Raw genomic sequence first — 20100 nt, 5'->3', positions numbered from 1 at the left:
GTCCTAAACAAAGTGAAAATCAGACGGCAGCGGAAAAATAACGACACGTTATTGTTAAAATTGTATTTGTTAGATAAAGTAGCGAAAAAGTCCATTGCGGCTTCTAGACAAAGTGTGCTGCTAACCTTGGCAAGGGAAGACCTCGGACTTACTGCAGCGGATGCCCTTCGTCTTTACACTTACGGTTGCTGGTGTGGAGTAGGTAGAAACGCGGGAAATCCTGTGGACGACACTGATTTGTAAGTATAATTACCCTTGACAGGAGCCCATAACCCCTTGATTATTCTATTTTAATGGCTTCTAGGCCAAAACACCTCAATAAGCTGTTTTCTAATGGTTCCTTGCTTTAATATAAACAGAGAGCTGGTTACATATATAGACTGAATTCCTGATGTAGCCCAAATCTGATCTTTCATGGTCAAAGGCTCCTGTTGTAGCTTTGACTGTGAATGTAACCTGAGATCAGGTTCAATTTTAGCAATTCTCATACATTCTCTCTTACGTGGTCTCGCTAAAATTGGGCCGGATACAAAGTCTCACAAGCTTGTACTATTGCGGCCGGATTTTGACCGCAACGCTGATTGGCTGTTAGAACAATGCCACAGGATCTGATTGGCTGTTGGAATCACCGGAAGTTAAAAGCCCTTATTCCTTGCGTGGCTGTACATGTAGGACTCAAACATTTGATCTAAATGATCCTCCGTCAGAGGAGAGAAGATTTTGCTGTTTTTTTTTTTATTGTTTTACGGTCTTGTGGTAGGAAAATATGCATTCATATGTGCCATGGAAATTCAGAAAACACAGATGATTGTCCATAGCTTCTCAGAATTTGCTTGATTTACGGAACTAATATGAGTGTAATAGTCTGACAAAGTAAGGATATTGTCGCAGTTTCCCCCAGTCATGGATTCCTTGTCACTCCTTACTTAGTTCCACACTTCTCAGAGGTGTGGAAGTGTGGAATAGTGTGACAAAGTGGGGATATTGTCGCAGTTTCCCCCAGTCATGAACTCCTTGTCATTCTTTACTTAGTTCTACACTTCTTAGAGATGTGGAAGTGTGGAATAGTCTGACAAAGTAAGGATATTGTCGCACTTTTCCCCAGTAATGAACCGCTTGTCATTCTTTACTTAGTTCCACACTTCTCAGAGGTGTGGAAGTATGGAATCGCCTGACAAGTTGAGTTTAATGTCGCACTTTCCATGAGTCACGAGAAGCTCAGTGCGCCTTATGAGCACCTGGTTTTACTTCTGTATCGTTTTTTACGTTTTTCCTTAAGAACTATTTTTTTTTTTTGAATAGAAGATATAACCATTATTTCAATGCCAGCTGTTGAAAGAAACTTAAAGTTAAGAAACCCGATCTCCCTTTGAACCAATCTTTATCCTTATCAGTATGCTTCAGCTTTGATCATAGTTAGATCAAGGCATATATCCACTGTTTCGTAGTTTTTCCTCTTCTCTAAGATTATGTAAATGCTGAACATAAATTATGAAAAAGAGAAAGTGTCCTCTGTTCATTTGCCTTGTTATTTTTGCATATCTTGACAGCCAAGAGAAGGTCTGCTCGCAAACTTTTGTGTCAATCTGTTGGTATTTGCCTTATAATGTGGTATTCACATTTAAATGATATGGAAATTCCTGAAACAAAACTTGTTATTCCCAAAGGGTTTGAATTGGGTACAACATTGAGTTAGCCGAATAGGTCTATAGGAAAGAGGAAAACCCAGAATAAGAAGCCTCATATATTGCTCATTAAGATGAAAAATTTCAAACATAAAATCCATAGATGAGATGACGTTGTTGAGTTTTCAGTTAAAAAAATAAAAAAATAAATGAAAATAAAGGACAGACGGGGACTTCGTGACAGAGAAAACGTAGGCTTGCTTTATGATGGGGTATTCAAACAGATGGCAGTAAAACAAGGCTAATATCTTCTAGTCACAGAATTGTTATCAAAACGTAAAAATAGCATTTAAAAAGATGTAAAACGAGTTGCAGAAATAAAACCAACTAATACTCCCACTGCGCTTTATTCTCATTTCATACACAGGAGTGTAACTAAGCAAAGAATGTCATGGGATTCGTGACTTGGGGGAAAGTGCGACAATATCCTGATTCTGTCAGACTATTTCACACTTCCACACCTCAGTGAGTGTAGATCTTGTGGCCAGTGCTATACATTTGTGGTGAAAACATCACTAAAAAATGAATTTGGGTCTTTTCAAACTTTATCGCGTCTATTTGAAACCGCTGAAGTCGTCAAATGTAGGCGACTTTTCCTAGAGTTGAATTCTTAACGACTTTATCCATGTTCAATAGAGAAGGGGTAATTTGTCGTAGTCTGTCCATGTCCTCCATAAAACGTCGCATTGGGAGGTTTCACGACGTAGTCGCGCGGTGGACGTCAAAGAAATGTACTAAAAAGCGTGATGCACGTACAGAGCAGTGTTTTGCTTATAGAACCAATTTTTTTATTGTTTTTTGACGTTGTTGTTGTCGTCGTCTCCGTGACGTTGATTAAGGTCCCTAATGTGCCTTTGGATTTACCAACGAACGCGTGCAAGTCTCAATACTGTCCATGTTAAAACTGGTTTCATTTGAAAGTTTAGCCGGGAATGATCTTTCTGAACGGGGTACGGAAGCTGAGGCTCACTGCGAAAGAAACCTCAATCTCCAGCTGTGAAGTATTAGACGTACGCATCGTTGTTAGGAAATTTTTGTAGGCATTATTATAAAATCTAGTGCTGCTGGTCTTAAGGTAACAGACTTGTTGTTTGCCCTTTCTTTTTGTTAAAAATGAACCAGAAAAACTGTTGTCCTCGCTCATCGGCTGTTTGCAGTTTGTTAATATCGATTATTAAATTTAGCGAGCCTTTTAGAAATGCAATAGAACAACAACACAACAGAACTACAAGTGTGCTTGTAATATTGTTTTTCATTTTGCTTATAAGTCAGTTGTGTATGCAGTTTTAGTAGTGTCGTTTCGTCTCTCCAAAATAGCAGATAATATTTTCTTAGGCGGTTGTTTCTAGTAAATTCAGAAGTTGCTATTTTACTAACGGGACTAAATTACCGGAAAATGCACTTGAGAACTCGTTTGGTTTGTTCTGAAATAATTTATATATTCTTTACAAAAGTTCTCGATATATCTCTCCAAGATTTTAAATGATCGATGTACTGAAAATCGCGAAGATGTAAGGCAACAGATAAAAAGGAATTTCAGTATAAAAATATTTGCCCCAGCGTTACATCGGTTTTGGTGCCCAGCTAACCCTACTATAAGTTCCTCATGTCAGTGAAAACACTAAGGAAAAAGAATGATGATCTTAAATCGAAGTTGAAAGGAATGGAATGAGAGCTGGAGTAGCGTCCATGAAATTAACTATACAAAACAAAGAGGAACAAGAACATGGCGTGCAATTCTTAAGCGACGAATATGATGACCTCGCGGCAGGAAAGGAAGAAGATATGGGACCAAATAAAACGATTATCCAGTAAGCTTGACACAATTTCTTCGCAAGTCAATCGAATTACTCAAGCTATCGACTCTTTTGAGATGTACAGGTATCAATACAATCAATACAATACAATCAATATTGTTGGCATTCCACAAGTGGCAGAAAGAGCCTCCCGAAGACACACCCTCACTTTGTTTGAAGCTATATTCTCATGCGTTGGAGCAGATATCACAAATCAGAATAACGACATCGTAAACCAGGTTCCGGCAAAATCAGCTCAGGCCAGCAGACCGAATCCTATTATTTGTAAATTTGTCCGGCGATTACCTAAACAGAAGTCATGTCGGCAATAAGAGCGACTAACAATGTGGTCGCTGCCGACCTGGACTTGACACCCGGTTCGATCACCAGATTGGCATCTACGACCATCATATTTCACGGCTGCAAGATTTGCTGTACGAAGCCAAACGCTTTAAGACCGCTAATAACTATAAATACTGCTGGACTAAAAAATTCCGCTATTTACCTACGCCAAAATGATGCGTCGAGAGTTATTAAGCTTAACAGGATCAGCGATCTCACCGCTCTGCGACCACGTCAGCCCAAGGATCTCGTGCACAAAAAGTGAAAGAGTAATTTGTGAGTGATTTAATCAACTAAACATGGATCTGTTTTTCTATTTCTGATGGGAAAGCGAAACCAAACTAAGGTAAAGCAAAAAGCTAACAGGCTATTGTTGCGTGAAAACAATGATTCTTAATGTTTGCACAAAGCTTCCATCTAATTCCAACTACCCCCACTCGCGTACGCAATACATCTGCCACTCCGATTTAACCGATTGTTTTTCTAAGTTTTGTATTTCACGTCACCCGACTAGTCGAGTTCTATCTGTTTCACCTAAAGTGCGGGACTATTCTAATTCTTCACCTGAAAATTTTAATATTGAACTCACTCAAATCAATTGGGATATTATTACTTTACACTGTTTAGATACTCATCAAGACATAGATAAAATGTCCTCGACGTTTTACAATAAATTTAACAGACTGTGCAATGTACCCTTGAAAATTCCGGCTTTCTGGACGCAAGAAAAAACGATTTTCAAAACCATGGATCACAAGAGGCGTCAGATGATCAATAAAAAGTAAGAATAAACTGTTTTTGTCAGGCGATACAGAGAAGTACAGATTATATAGAAATGATATCCTAACATTAACTCGTCTATTCAAAAAAATGTACTTTCACGAGTACTTTGAGACTAACTTATCGAGTGTCAAGAAGACATGGGAATGAATCAATAGTTTGCTTAACAGAAGAGGGAATCGTAAATTCGCCAGCAAAATCAAAAAACCTGACAATAGTGGTTTCAGACACAAGACCCATCCCAGATCGCCAGTGTTCTTAATAGTCATTTCGCATCTATTTACAACAAGCTATCTTCCAAGTTGCCCCAATCGTCACACTATTTAGCTGTTTATTTTCTTCAAGCCAGTTTCCTTAAATTTTCTGCCTCTGTGATCCAGTACGAGGTTCAATTCAAAATTCTGTCTATTCCGAACACCAAAGCACATGAATGCATTGGTCTTTATTCCTGTCTATCTCTTATTCTAAACTCCGATAGTAGTATTCTCTCTTATCTTTTAGCAAATATATTTTATACTTTAATTGACTATTCGCCAAGATTGAAAAGAATAATTTGTTTTAGTATATACACACGAAGTGATCTCAACAAAATCAGGGAGGAAACCATTAAAAAGTACGATTTGATTGACGGATCAAATCACGCGAAAGTTTAAAAATAGATCTTTGCAGAATTTTCAAACATGTTAATTCACAAGTTTATCTCTTTGCAAACAACAGTGTAATGGCTTAAATGGAACCGTTAAAAGTTTGAATTGTTTCCTTACCTGAGAAGAAAAGTAGAGCTTTGTTGTTTTCTGTTGACTCACCACGTTTATAGCCAAAAGGGTTTGTTGTGTCGTTCTTCGCATGAAGTGATGACAAAAATGGCGGCTTGGTTGCTTGAGGTGAGACGTCGTCTTCATGTAGCATTATTCATTTTCCTATTTACTTGAAACGTAGAAAATCTGCAAACATTTGCTTCACGAAACCGTCTTTTCTACGCGAATAAACAGGAGTTATTAACAATACATCGAGCACAAAACTCAGCTACAGTAAATGGAAAAACGCCATTTTGAATCCTTCCAAGTCTTTTCTTGCCTTTAAAAAGTCAACCCTAGGATTTTATCGACTTTTAATAAATCGTTCTCTAAAAAATGGGAAAAACACCGAGCTAAAACATTATCCACTCGCTAGGAGGCGAATATTGTTGAATAGTCCGAGATAGCAAACCAATCAGATTGCTTGAATCAGCAAGATCACTGAGTGTGTATATACTAATAAGTTGTATACCTGTGGCATCTTTATTTACTTAAAGAAGGCATTCGATGAAGTAAATTGTGAAATTCTTCTGCAGAAATTACATCATTATGGAATAAGAGGGATGCTTAACAACTGGTCCTTTTCTTATCTTAAATTGGGTTCACAGACAACTAATATAGGCCCCCATGGCTGAAAAGGCTCCCTCGGATTGCGACGTCCCCCAAGTTTCCGTTCTGGGGCCTCTACTTTTTTGTTGTATATAAATGATATCACAGACTGTTAGATAAGTTCAAGTTTTATTTATTTGCGATGACACCAGTATCTTGTACAGTAATAACAACCTTAAACCCCTAGAATTAGAAGTAAATGTTGAGTTAAACAAACTCTGCGAATGGTTGACAGCGAACAAACTAACTCTAAATGCTAAGAAATCTAATTATGTGATATGTCAAAATTATAGAAAGAAGCTATCATTTTAACCAACGTTAAATATTTTTGACAACGATAAAATTAATGTCATATTCACCATTAGAATGTAAAGATTATGTAAAATATCTTGGCATACTTATTGACAAGAACCTTATCTGGAAAGGTCATATTGATCTAATTGCTCTAAAAATTAGCAAGACCATTGGCATGATAGCTAAACTGAGACACTTTGTATCCCTTTCTATTATTGTCAGGTTATATCAGTTTCTTATTTTGCCCTACCTCACCTATGGAATTAGCACGTGGGGTCAAGCGTCACAGTCAACATTGGATAAGCTTCTTCTCCTTCAAGAGCGGGCTATACGCTAAATAACCTTTTTTCCAAAGTGTGAACACGCTATTCCTTTTTTGTTAATCTCAATATCCTGCCCCTTCATTTTCTTTATGTCGAATCTGTTTCTTCTTTTATGTATGATGTCCAAAACAAGCTAGCTCCTGCTCGTATTCAAAATTTATTTTCCTCGAATCGCGGACTTCCGGCTTCTTAGTAGTCGTCGAAAGGAAACAAGAGGTATAGTTTTTTTTAAAAAAACACGGTAGGATGAGAGAACGATGAGGGTATTATTGGCGCCTGCCGTTACCTCTCGTGACCGCTCTACATCATGTTACATCCACTATACACACAGAATCTTTGAGACTTCCTCAAATTCATTGTTACTATAAAAGTATTATTCCATCTCTTACCTAATCTCTTACCCCTTTATCCCACTATTAAATTTATATCAAGCTGCTCATTCAAATCTTTCTCCTTTCGCTACGTCCTCTACGTCAAGGTGTCCGCAGACGAACATCAGTACCTTTTACGCTCATTATCAGTCACATCTTACACACTAAACGAGCTTTTCCATTCAGCCTTGCCCTGAGAATACGACGTATATGTTCCTTCAGAAGTTCAAACTGCGTTGTAACGAATTAACACAAGCAGAATACCGTAACAGACGTGGATACAATCTCGGTCTCCTCAAACAGGAGATACAGCGTGTCCCATATCACACACGCTCACACAAGCGACTCACCCACACGTTTCCCTCTAGTTGTCGGTTACCACCCAGCCACTCGCTCAATATCTTATATTTTCCACCAACACATTTATATTCTCTCATCCTCCCAACTTTGTGCTACTATCCTGAAATATATACCTCTCTTGACCAGAGCTCTCGATTAATGTTATACTCTTACCGGCATACACTGTTCAAAGTCCGCTATTTGTCCGCAAGATCGTCGAGAATGGGCGCCACAGGCGGCCATCTTGATCGGGTCTACCTTGAACTACTTAAAGGGAGGGGGACGGTTTGGGCACCCCGAGGCCCTCCCTCTCGATGTATTTGAGTCCAACTACAAAAGGACCGCCAGTGAAGGTGATCATGAGTGCTCGATCTCAACGATCTTACGGAAAAAAGTGACTGTGAACAGTCTATCAATGTTATAATTGATCGTAACCAATTATTTTATCACGTTAACTAAAGCCAGTTGTAATAAAGCAGTCATTTCTTTAGGTTCCACAGGTTCCGCGGTCTGCAGTTCCATAGATTAGTCTTACCCGATTTTATGTTCAATTTTCTTTTAGCTGTTGCAAATCTCATGATTTTTGCGAGATTGCACTCACCAGTGACGGAGGAAAATGTAGGGGTCATGCACAGCAGTTTGTCGACCAGGCATACCGGTACAATACTGACACCCAACGATGCAGTAAGTTAATATAATGTTTTTAAACGTGGAAAAATATTCAGGCCTTTTGACAAGATTTCAGTGATGTAACTTGATTGATATGATGTTTCCACGAGAGTTACTCGTCTATGTATATGTTACAGGTCAAATTTAATTTCAGTTTAAATTCTTTTAACCTACATGTAGGTTGAATTTCAATTTCCTTTATCTCCTAGGCCTAATTACCATGAATTAGGGCTACGAAACAAAGGAAATTGAGAATCAACCTATGTTAAATCAATTTTAACCAGAAATCAAATTTGACCTGCAACGTTTATTTTGATTGTGATGTTTTGATTTATTTTCTTCTCTTTTAATTAAAAAAAGTAATGTGCGTTCTTTCTTCTTCTGAAGAAGAAATCTGTCGGATGAATTGAGGGACATTTTTCGACGATTGCTCCAATTAAACTTGTCAGTGACATCCTGAACAAATAAACACAATTCTTGTCTTAATTGTCACAACATTACTGATAAAACTGTGAAAGGTTTGAACCCAGGGGTCATTTCAAAAGTAGGTTGAGTTTGATCGTCCGGGTGAACGTACTCCTGAATAGGACTGTTGTTGTTGACAGTGACTGACGTTTCGACAACCTGTGCGGTAGTCATCTTCAGAGTCAAAGTGAGTTGCATCACGTCATTTGATGGTATTATACTCTGGTTATTGATCTGATTGGTCAATTACGTCGTAATGTTATTGGTCGTCTGTCAGTTAAGCCGTGATGTTATTGGCTATGAAGACTCGTAATCAGTAATTGGTGCGTTTCGATCCGTCTATTGTCACAGTTAAACAGTCGTCTATTGTTAGTCAAATTGTAGAAAAGGTTTCATTTTGGGTCAACAAGCCTTGATAACTTATCTATGACATAAATTGACGAATGTGCATTAACTGATGTAAGTTATTATTCATTCAAAATATTTCCCCAATTCTGATTGGCTAAAAGTACACGCATAATTCACCATAACCAGTTACTGATGACCAAATTTGGAAGAATTTTGACTTTAACGAGGAAATTACGTCAAAAATGCAGCGTTCTTACAGGTTAAGGCACCGTGAGAACGAGGCTGAGTTATTTTGGCCGAGAAAATAGAAATGGCGGACACTTCACTCGTTTTAAGAGCAAAAACTACAGCCGGAACTAGGCGTAATAATAGCAAAAAACATAGCAAAAACAGCAAGAAGACAACTCGGAGGGCGACATCTGCTATTTGGAGAATATTTGCGGAGCTGGACAAACCTGAACGTGAACTATCGAAGATGAACTTAACATCGATGCAGGTAAGCTTGTTTTAGCTATGTTTTTAAACTCGTAATTATTTTGAATGAATAATAAAACAATTATTGAAATCGGCTTTCGTATCATATGAAGAATTATGGAGATCTCGGAGGGTGTTATCCGCCTCGGCCTACGGCCTTGACGGACAACACCCTCCTCGATCTCCATAATTCTTCATAAGATACTCAGCCTCATTCTTTAATTGTTAATTATCTAAGGGAGGCTCGAAAGATAAATACTACCGACCCACTTGTGGGGGCGGTTTTCATTGGTGGCTAAAATCACGTTATTTCCAGGATAACCAATCCGGGATTAACTTGTTCATTCCATTGCATCCGCGAATGGAGCAACTTACCACAGAAATTCCATAGAAAAGCTTCAGTTGAAACCCATGTAAGCACGTGAAATTCCATGTTGAGTAAAATGTATTTAATTTTTGTTCATGCAGCTACACCAAACCGCTATCCGCGAAACGAAAGAGGTGCAAGAGCGACTTGCAGTCACGCTGTTTGTCTCTGTGACATGGAAATGTTTCGATGCTTTAATCAGTACGGGAGGGACTTGGATAGATACAGCGGATGGGCACAAAGTAATACTTGCGCTTCCTCAGGTACGGGCTCATTTTATTTTCAAAATCACATCCTCCCCCCTCCTCATCAAAACTAATCCTTACATTCTGCCAGTCCTACAATCTTAAAATAAGCCCTTATTGGATATAAAGAACTGTTAGCGATACTTTGAGGGGAATATCCCTAGTTTAAAAAGATACATATTTTTTATATTTAATTAAAGGGATCTTAAATTTAAAATAATCGCTTTTGCACGTACTGAAAATACCCAAATAACAAATCGGCTTGTGTCAAATATTCCAGTTTGAGACGGATAAACATGAACAAAGTGAAAAAGCTCAAGTACAAGAAGTTTTAGGTCATGCAGCCGAGGATCAGAATCAAATCCGAACTTCCTGTTGGTAAATAAACTCTCCCGGATCAGTCCACACGAAGCTTTATGATCTTGATTAATAACTACAGTCTATTATTGATTAGTGAAGAATAATTAGGGGTCGGGAGGGGGGCTTATTAAGTTATTTTTTCCTTAACTTAAGCACTGATAAATTAGAAACGTTTTCTGGTACTTCCACTATTTTTGTTTTGTAGAAAACAATGAGATATGCTTTGAAGATTCCTGCTACACATTTACCGAGTCAGGAGAAACATGGACCGAGAACCGAAACAACTGCCAGAGTAAAGAAGGCGACCTTGTTTCTATAGAAACTGATGAAGAATGGCAATTTATTAATGAAGAGATTCAAGCGCGTGCTATCGCGGAATGGCATATAGGATTGAAAAAAGAGCAAACAGTTTGGAAGTGGGTCAATAGCCAATCATTGACAATCAGCAAATGGCAAGCAGGCCAGCCATCTGGTGACGGAAACGTGGCTGTAATGACGAAGGGTTCTTCAAGCACAAAAGGCCTGTTTAAAAACCTGGCAGATCAGCCTCATAAAGCCTTTATTTGTGAAATACCTAAAGGTAACACAAAGAAATTGCGTGTACACATTTAGCCTTAAAAAACTCCATCAATCGAATTTCTTAACGCCTGGGGATTACAATAAACAAAGTCACATTTTTTTTATTAAGGATGCCACTGTGACGATACATGACATTTGTTACATGATATTAGAATGCCTCAGTGCGCCTCTTTTCAGGAAATCCCGAGCCCACAAAACCGCATCTCCTCCACCGAATCAACCATATTGAGAAGCTATAATAATGATAATAATAATAATAATAATAATAATAATAATAATAATAATAATAATAATAATCGTTTATTCAACCTTTTTGCAGCATAAACTGAATTACAAGGCGGGTCATTAATTACATACAAAGACTTCGGAATAATGACACGTAAATGTAACTGTTAATGTTAAGGCATATCACATTCTACTATTTTAAACATGATTCTGGTATTTGATGCTGCAAAAATTTCCAATTTTCTATACAATACATGATATTATACGAAATGATTTGATTTAAAGTGGTATGACAGGATATGAGATGACATGATGCTATAAAGACCTATGAAAAATGTATTAAAAATTACGCGAACACGCGTGTTTCATTTTGTCTCTACTGATAATAACTCGTTCTATAATTATTTACAGACGACTATTGCAGCATCACGGCAGATGTGATTGTTCTGGCACAAGACAGTGAGAAAATTTCAGCATCGACAACTCAAATAATAAAATCTGTAGCGGAAAGACTGCTCTCTGTTCTAGACGATGATACAACTGTGACCTACAACTTTGCATTTGCAATGTACGCTGAGCACTTAAACATCAGTTCCTTTGGCAACAAGGCGACAACACTTTCGTACATGAATGGATTGTTTAATAAAACCAAACAGCAGCGAAATAACGGAGACAAAAACATGTTAAGACCTATTCTTGATCAAACCACACAGGAGTTTCAGAGTCGCCCAACTGACAACAAAAAGGTAAGTTTTACTTAAAAGTTATGTTTTTCTTTTGTTTTATACACTTTTTCTTCACCAAAAATAAATTGCGTATCGCCCTCCTTCTAAGTTGATGAGATCCTTGATTGCCTCTTTCCACGTTTTATTTTTCTGGAACATATAGGACATAGGAGCATTCCGAATAGTCGGCTTGAGACTGGGTTGGTGTGGTGTTCAATTGCAGCATGGGATGAATTTAATAATGATATTTGTAACAACTAATAAAGATGCAGGCGGGTGTCTCTAAAACAGGAGTCCCATAAGACAATTTGACACAAAAACAACTCAGTAGCCAGCTCACTGGTTTCCGTAATCAGTTTCAAAATATTAATGCTTTGTTATGTTGCTTAAGGTTCTAGTGCTTTTCTCAGATGGGAACAGCGAGAATAGGAGAGGCAGGATCATAGATACCTTCAAGCTTCGAGATGTAGAAAAATTAATGAAAGACACAAGGAAGATCAAAGTCGCTGGTGCTCTTATTTCCAACTCTGACAATTCAAAACGACTACAAGATCTTAAAGTCATTGTGTCGAAACCAGACGATGCCATAACCACCGAATTTAGCACTTCAAACGTGAACAATATCGCAGATCAGCTTGCGGATAAGGTGAAACGATTGGTGGCCTGTAAGGGTAAGTCACAAGTTCAATTGAAATTTAGATGATCCATTTTTGAAAGAGTAAAATGGATAACTTTTTTTTTACCCTTTTTAATTGCGAACTACTAAAGAAAATAATTTTTGGCCCAAATTTTGATCTAACTTGTTGTTAAACATTGTATTTCAGCACGATACCTAGCAATGGTTATCTAATCAGAAAATCTGAAAATGTTCCAGTATCCCTATCATCTATTGGTCATCTTTTGTGCTATATAAGGCGAGGACACATTTTTCTTTTTCTGTCAAAGAAAATAATACGATAAAATTTAATAAATAATGATTTGGAGGTAGCACATCCACAACGTGGTTCTCCGTCTACCTGATTCCTGGTCGAATTGTCTCAGCAGAGTGCGCTCTTCACGGGGAAATAGCAAGTAGTCAGCTTGAGTTAGCTGACAGTGGTACAGTAATCGGTTCAATGATTGCGCTTACACATTGTAAACGTAAGAAAGAGACTGGCATCAATAGACCTCCTTAACTTGTATGTTTTGTTTTGCCAATGAAGGTCTTAGGGGAATTTGCAACTCTGTCTTTACATAAAGTATGTGCAGAACAGGGGATAGTGTTTGTTGCCGGGGCTCCGATTGGCTACTCAAAATAGATATAATTTATTTAGTGCATGCAGGGCTCCTGATTTAGTGCCATGAATTTCAAAAACGTAAAAAACAGCACGTGATTCTGGCTTTGGTTTATTAAACTGCCCCTAAAGATACGTGTCTTTAAAGGCACATACAAATAAAATTTACCGAAGCTAGTTCTTGTGGTTCTAAATCATTGTTTTTTGCCAGCTCGATCGCCTTGTATCCCTGCATCACTTTTAATGCTTATTAGTAATTCAGCTAGCCACATTATGACAATTTAAATTGCCTCACAAAATTAAAGAGACAGATGAGCAATGATGTCCACTACATGTTCGCGCAATGTCAGTGGGCAATGGATGCTCATGTAATGTACTTATTTTTCTTAATTCTAACAGAGAAGTACACAGTCGAAGTTTTTACTCCACAAACATTCGTAAACAGCGAATACAAGCTGACTGTTAGGATTGAAGGACAAAATAACCAAAAAACGGAAGATCAAGAATTAATCGACACAACACAAGTCACGGAGGGGTATGACTCTTACATTTTGCAGTAATTAACTCTACATCAACACATTCTACTGTTTATACTCTCACTAAAACGGCATCTTATGTAACCGTTTTCGAGCATTTTTTTTGTTGTTTTTGTTTTCCTTTGACGGCGTTAAAAACGGATTTGAATGTCCTTTCAACATGCTTTTAGTTTCTTTATGACATTTGAAAACCGGATTCTTAATTCTGTTTTTCTTAGGTTATAGATGGTTTACACAGTGTCATCAACTTGTAAATTTAAAATAGCGAGGTTTTACGAATTCTTATTCACATGTACACTAGGTTGAAGATAAACAATGAAATAAATCTTTCTAGAATTTTACATTCCCGTAGCATGTTTCATTTCGAAAATACAGCAATTTGAACTTTGAACGTCTCCATACACAGCTCTACAAAGGTACGTGAAACGTTTCGGCAAATAACTCGGAAACTGTGGGCCACAAAGACCTAAGACTTGGACAAATTGTTTATATGTTAGTCTTTTACAAAATTCATTTTCTTGGCTTCTTCCACTGGACGGTTTCCAGTTTATTTTTTTGTTGTGTGACAGTGAAAACAATCTATTCGAAAACCGACAGATTTAAATGTTGCTTGTCGCTTTTCGTTTTCCTTTATACATTGTCCATGGCATTAGAAAAAGGGAGTAATGTTTTGTTATCCATGTCAGTATAGAAAAACGGATTGTCGTTTTCCTATGTTATAAGAGATTCCCCCCTGAGCACTTGCTAACACTTGCTGCTGTTCTAGAAGTTATTTTGTGAAATTATTTGAAAAACATTTTTTTTCGTTTGTCCATTTTGTTTAATTATTATTTTTGTCAGAACCCTACACGTGATAAAAGCAGATTTTTTTGATCTTGATGTGGGATCTGTGAGGACAATTATTTTAATGCCAAGCAGGAAAGTCCAGGCACAAGATCGAGGCTGGACACTCAAAAAGGTACTGAGATCTCTTTTCTTGTAAAAGTAGTGTTATATAGCTTAACATGAAACTAAAATGCACCTTTAATGTTTAGCGTATATTTAACAATTATTCCACGAGGGCGCGTTGGATATGAGATGATAGAGAGCCAACGAGGCGCGTAGCGCAGAGTTGGCTATAATCATCTCATATCCAACAAGCGCGAGTGGAATAATTGTTTTATCAAAAAGGTCCACAAATTCTCGTTGAATCTTCTTCTTCTTCTTCTTCTTCGCGAATACACGGGAGTTGTAAACAATCCATCGAGCACAAAACTCAGCTACAGTAAATTGAAAAACGCCGTATTGAATCCTTCCAAGTCTTTTCTTGCCTTAAAAAAAGTCAACCCAGGGTTTTGTCGACTTTTAAAAGATCGTTCTCTAAAAAAAATGGGAAAAACACCTAGCTCACACATTATCCACTCGCTAGGAGGTGAATATTGTTGAATAGTCCGAGATAGCGAACCAATCAGATTGCTCAAATCACCAAGATCACTGAGTGTGTATATACTAAATATATATATACACTCGTTTTTAAAACGGCGGTTGACATTTCGAAAATATATATATCTTTTGTTTCTTTGGGCGAAAAAAAAGAACAAACAAAAGGTATATATAGCTCTCTGTAATATTAATAGTTTACTCTCCAACAAAATATAAAATCGTTTAATGCTAAAGAAACAGTGAAGACAACGAGATCGTTACAAAAAAAAAACAAAAAATGGGGTAATTAGCAAAAAAAAACTTTGCTCCAGCAGCACACTTTTTTTTGCGTTTCTAAGACGTGATACTTCCCAGTTACATGTTTTATGGAGGAAATGCTGTGTTTCTTCCTGTTCGCTTGCTCTTCACTGCCGCCCATTTTCACCTTGGTGGCCGCTACCATTTCTCATTTTCTCACCGCTGCTATAAAATTTCATGTTTTTCTTCCAACAAATTGAAGAAAAACTGAAAATTGGTTTCCATGTTTTTTTATTCCTTTTTTCATCTCGCTTTTCCACGTTTATGTGGAAATCTTAATTTAGTCTTAAGAAAGACTCGGCTTTGTTGTTGTTGTTGTTTTTTCTTCTCTTTTAAAGTCCGGGTGGCCATGAGATTTACCGCCAAAAATACTCTCTGCCGTTTTCTTTCCGTTGCTCATCACTTAAGTTCCGTCTCCTGCACGTTATATTTACTCTTCTCGCGCTTGTTGATATAACTAGTAATGATTTTGCAATTAAGCTTCAAACTTAGCACTGTAAATCCCTTTGTTATGAAAAAGCTGGAAAACAAAGAAACCTGTTTTTCAAAGCGACGAGAGTCATGCTATTTCCCGTCAAGAAAAACGCGCACAGTCCATGGTCTAGAAGCGCGATTTCCCGCCAAAAAAGAGCGTTATCTACCTCCCAGTCGGGCTGTTTTCCAACTTCCGCTCCCCTCCCACAGAGTCTGTACGTTTGGATGGGGGTAGCAATGAGGCTCGGCGAAGTGCGCGCGTGGAGCTCCGCTACAAATGATTGGTATTAAAAACATTTGTTTCGTTTATATATCATCAGATAGAAGTCACAAAGGGGGGCCAAACATTTACTGCTCAGTTCAACGACCGTCGTATTCCTACCTGGCCGTCGGGCAACTCTTACTCTGGTAAGTCGGCGTAATTTTCTAGTGTGTCAATTCGTTCAAAGTAAAGCGCTGTTTCTTGCAAAATTTGTCAGGTAAGTTGCAAAAGCACACTACAACTGTTATAAATAACATCAAATTAATTCTAAGCGAGCAATTTGGCATTTTCATATTTCATTACAACTGAGCAATTCGAGCGCTTATTGGTGGAGGGCTATTTTCTGTGAGTGTATAGGCATGGAAATGACGTCATTAATGGAGTTATTTGGTTTTTCCCTGTGCTTTGTGCGTGCGTGAGAGTGTGTTTTTTCTTTAATACCCCGGAAAAGACGTTTAAAATGTTCAAATTAAAACATTGTAAAAACCAAATCAACATCCAGAAAATTTGCAGTTAATCAGACGTCTGTGTTTCTGGTTCCACATATTTTGATATCAGACGGCTGTGACCTGAATGAATATAATTATTTGAAAATTTCGGCCTCGTAAAGGAGGTTGTGTTTTCCTTAGCTAGGCCGATTTATTAGCTAAACATTCTTTCTAGGGTTTTGTTTACAAACCAACTTCTAGAAGTTGAACGTGACAGTCAACCGTTTTCACTGTAAAATTAATTTATCCACAATCTAAGCCGCTAAATCTGAGGATTCAAAAATGGCTGGTGACGAAGCGCTTGTAATGACTTCTCTTGTGATTGTTCTCGCAGTATTTTTGCGAAGGAGAAGGAGTTTCACTCAGCGAATGAGGCTTATGTCTTGCTGTTTTTAAAGGGAGACGGACGAGGCATAAATGGAAGTGAAACTACTTGTGATGGGTTGTAATGCGGTAAATAGTTCTACATACCGGCGCTCTGAAAAAGATACGGATCTGGCCTAGGAACTACAGAATCCAATGGGGTCGAAGCGATTGTAAATCGAAAGAAACGATTCCAAGAATCGTTTCCGATGTTGAAGTTCTAAAGCTCAACTACGAGGCGATTGTCTGGCAAATATTATTCCCAGACTATTTGGCAGGCGTCTGTTACTACGCCAACCTCGTCCCCAGGGCTTTTCCCTAAAAAAATGGGAAAAGCCCTGGGGACGGGGTTGTCACTACGCGCGACCCAATTGTTTGGCTGCGGCATTTATCAGGACAAGTTTATACCATCTCGCGAGGTAGTGTAACCCTGCTTGAATTTCCAGTCGTAAAGGCGAGAAAATCCCTTGTTTTTGATTGTGAAAACAGCTTGCCTTTTTAACTTAAGCTAAAACAAGAGGAAGTGTTTTCACTTTATTTCCGGAATTAATTTTCCTGCTTTATCTTTTTTAATTCAAAATTGTCCTAGTAAAAGAAAACACAACCAATAGGAAACAGAGATTTCTGATGATATCAAGGGAATTGGCATTCACTTAGTGCGTTTACCGTCAGGTTACTCGTGTTGTACTAGGAACCTATCCGGAGGCTAGTGACAAACTCATTCCTCTCTGAACCGACTGGTCAACCTAGACAAATGCATAACAAAAAAGGGAGAAACCGTAGGTTAATAGGCAAATAAACCAGGATAAGAACATTTGAACATTCTGACTAGATAAAGGTAAAAAGCAGTAAGCACTAGTTGATGTAGTTGAGGACTCATAGGGCTACCCCCCCCCCGCCCCCATTGTGGTCCCCAATGTGTTCCTTTGCTATAAATAAGGTTAATGTTGCAAAAATGGTTTTTGTTACTAATCTATGAAATGATAAGATTGCGCAATAACGAACAGCTTTAAATTCTTTCTCTATATACGTTAACATGTTGCTGTGTTTTGGTTTGTAGCAAGAGCAACTACCTCAACTCAATCAACTGAAGCTTAAAGGTCAGCGGAGTCGAACTCAACCAGCATAGAGCAATGGGATTGTTATAAAAACGAACCACAGCATTTAAAATGATTGAATAAAAGATTGTTAACATTTGACGGAGCTCAATTTTTGTGCGTACTCTTTATTATGCATAATGCTTAAGAACAAGGAGGCAGCTTTTAAATTGTTTATTTTTAATTTACACTTAAACTATTTCAAGTTGACTGAGTATTATGGACGTAACAATGGCCCCCCTCTCATCCTTATATTATAATCATCACTTTTGTTTGGAATCAGTATATTCAACAACGGTCAACTTCGTATGGAGGGAGAAACAACAAAGACGAGATGAAAACCATTGAAATAAAATATAACAGATCGTCAACGGTAAAGCAAAGAATTCCACAAAACTCGTTGTCGTCCCTAAAAAAAATATAATTTGATGTTTCTATTAAAATGTTTTACGTCGGAATGCAGAAAAAATAATCCCTTAAGGCTTTTTTATCCCTATTTTATCACGGTATTACTTTCACATCAGTGGTGTTCGAGTGAGCCGTAAGAGTACTGGCACACCAGGGGTGTAGCCAGCAGTTTTGCATACAGGGGTTTCTAAGGTGGTATTATTGGTGAGGGTGCATGTCCTCATATGGCAATTTCTTGATTCTAGCTACAAATTTCTAATAATGTCAGTGCCAAATGTTTCTAGCATTTCTGAGAGGGGTGGTAAATCACCCTTCCTACAGAGATGGTTAAAAGTGCATCAGTCATTTAAGTTGTTCGAGTTGTCCGTTATATATATTTCTGGCCGCAATCTTGTGCGCTTAAGTGGATATGAAGAGATTAGCTGTTTTAAATTTAATTCAGTTAGTTACGACCAGAAAAAGACTGAAGGGAACTACGTATATACATGTAAACTTGATCAATCAATATCGCGTAGAAAAATGTGTACTTTCTGGTTCCCTTTTACGAAAAAAAAAAAAAAAAAAAAAGAATCTATTTCACAGAGGGAACAGGTGAAATATTTTGTGACTGTATCAGATTCCTGGGTCTTCGTTAATCTTCGATTCCAATTTGATGATTTGCAAACTCGATGATGGTGAGGCCAAGTTTAGACGCCCCGACCAAGGTTCCCATGGTTGTCCTCGTTTCTTTCTTTGTTCTCTCTTTTCGCGTACCTGCTTCAAGAGATTTTGCTTATATTTCTTTTCCATCTTCCTCCATACCTGACTAATCGAGCGATAGAACTCATCAACCCAGCGTTTGAGGTCTCTGCGGATTCTCTCCAGGTCTTCTTTGTATGGACCTGAAATTGCAACACAAAGTACAAACTAAAGGTACAAAGCCCCAGTCTATGAAGTGTAAATTGGAAACATTTCTTACCAAAGGTAACCATAAAAACAAGACGGATGAGACATATATTTCATAGGAATTTTCAGGTGTCTTTATAGCAACATAATCAGGTTACGCGTCGCGTGTAGTTGGAAACTGCGCTTGCAAAGATATTGAGCAGCTTGGAACATTTCGCTGGATATGACGAAGCCATTCTTGACTGCGGTAAACTAAAGCTTTTCGTGGCGCCACTAAAAGCTATCCGTTATAGTGTGAGCATATAGCCTAAAGGTGGATTTCTATTGTCGCGTATTTTTTCCGTGCGTACAGACGTAAATCTTACGCGCGTAAATAAAATAGAGACATTGTATGGAATGTCAGGCGTATACGTAAAAGTTGAACCTCGCGTGGCCTTTCATACACCTCTATTTCATTTACGCACGTCAATTTTACGTGCGTTAATCGCACGGAAAAATTACGCGACAGTGGAAATCAACCCTTAGGTAGAAGTAGGGTAATTCATTTTACGCTTTTGCCCCGAAGGGGAACACGGTGAAGATTCGTACTCCTGGTGTTCTAAGCATAAAAACCGGCGAGATGTAGAACTTGTGTAAGAAGAAATTAAAGCGGACGTAAGGCCATTAGTTAAATATCTAAAAGCAAATGTGAAATTTCCCCCGAGAGTCATGGATGTAGTGTTCTTATAGATCATAGTATAATATCAGTACTTACATTGCGAATATTTACGTTTACAGTAGAGGACTTGACACAATAAACCG

At 38.0% G+C, this 20100-nt stretch overlaps 1 protein-coding gene across 1 annotated transcript in view; it reads left to right on the top strand.

The window, feature by feature from the left end:
- Nucleotides 1–18112, top strand: part of LOC140953728 (uncharacterized) — a 24678-nt gene extending 6566 nt beyond the window's left edge. The window contains exons 4-13 of the mRNA XM_073403128.1: nt 74–239; nt 7899–8020; nt 9761–9922; nt 10470–10844; nt 11480–11814; nt 12185–12464; nt 13467–13602; nt 14444–14561; nt 16117–16204; nt 17970–18112. Of these exons, the coding sequence (XP_073259229.1) occupies nt 74–239; nt 7899–8020; nt 9761–9922; nt 10470–10844; nt 11480–11814; nt 12185–12464; nt 13467–13602; nt 14444–14561; nt 16117–16204; nt 17970–18007 (1820 nt within the window). The 3' untranslated portion in view covers nt 18008–18112. The remainder of the gene's footprint in view (nt 1–73; nt 240–7898; nt 8021–9760; nt 9923–10469; nt 10845–11479; nt 11815–12184; nt 12465–13466; nt 13603–14443; nt 14562–16116; nt 16205–17969) is intronic.
- Nucleotides 18113–20100: the final 1988 nt, after the last annotated feature.

Source organism: Porites lutea, chromosome 12 (genome assembly GCF_958299795.1).
Source record: "Porites lutea chromosome 12, jaPorLute2.1, whole genome shotgun sequence".
Classification (NCBI taxonomy): Eukaryota; Metazoa; Cnidaria; class Anthozoa; order Scleractinia; family Poritidae; genus Porites; species Porites lutea.
This window is presented reverse-complemented; position numbering and strand designations above follow the sequence as displayed.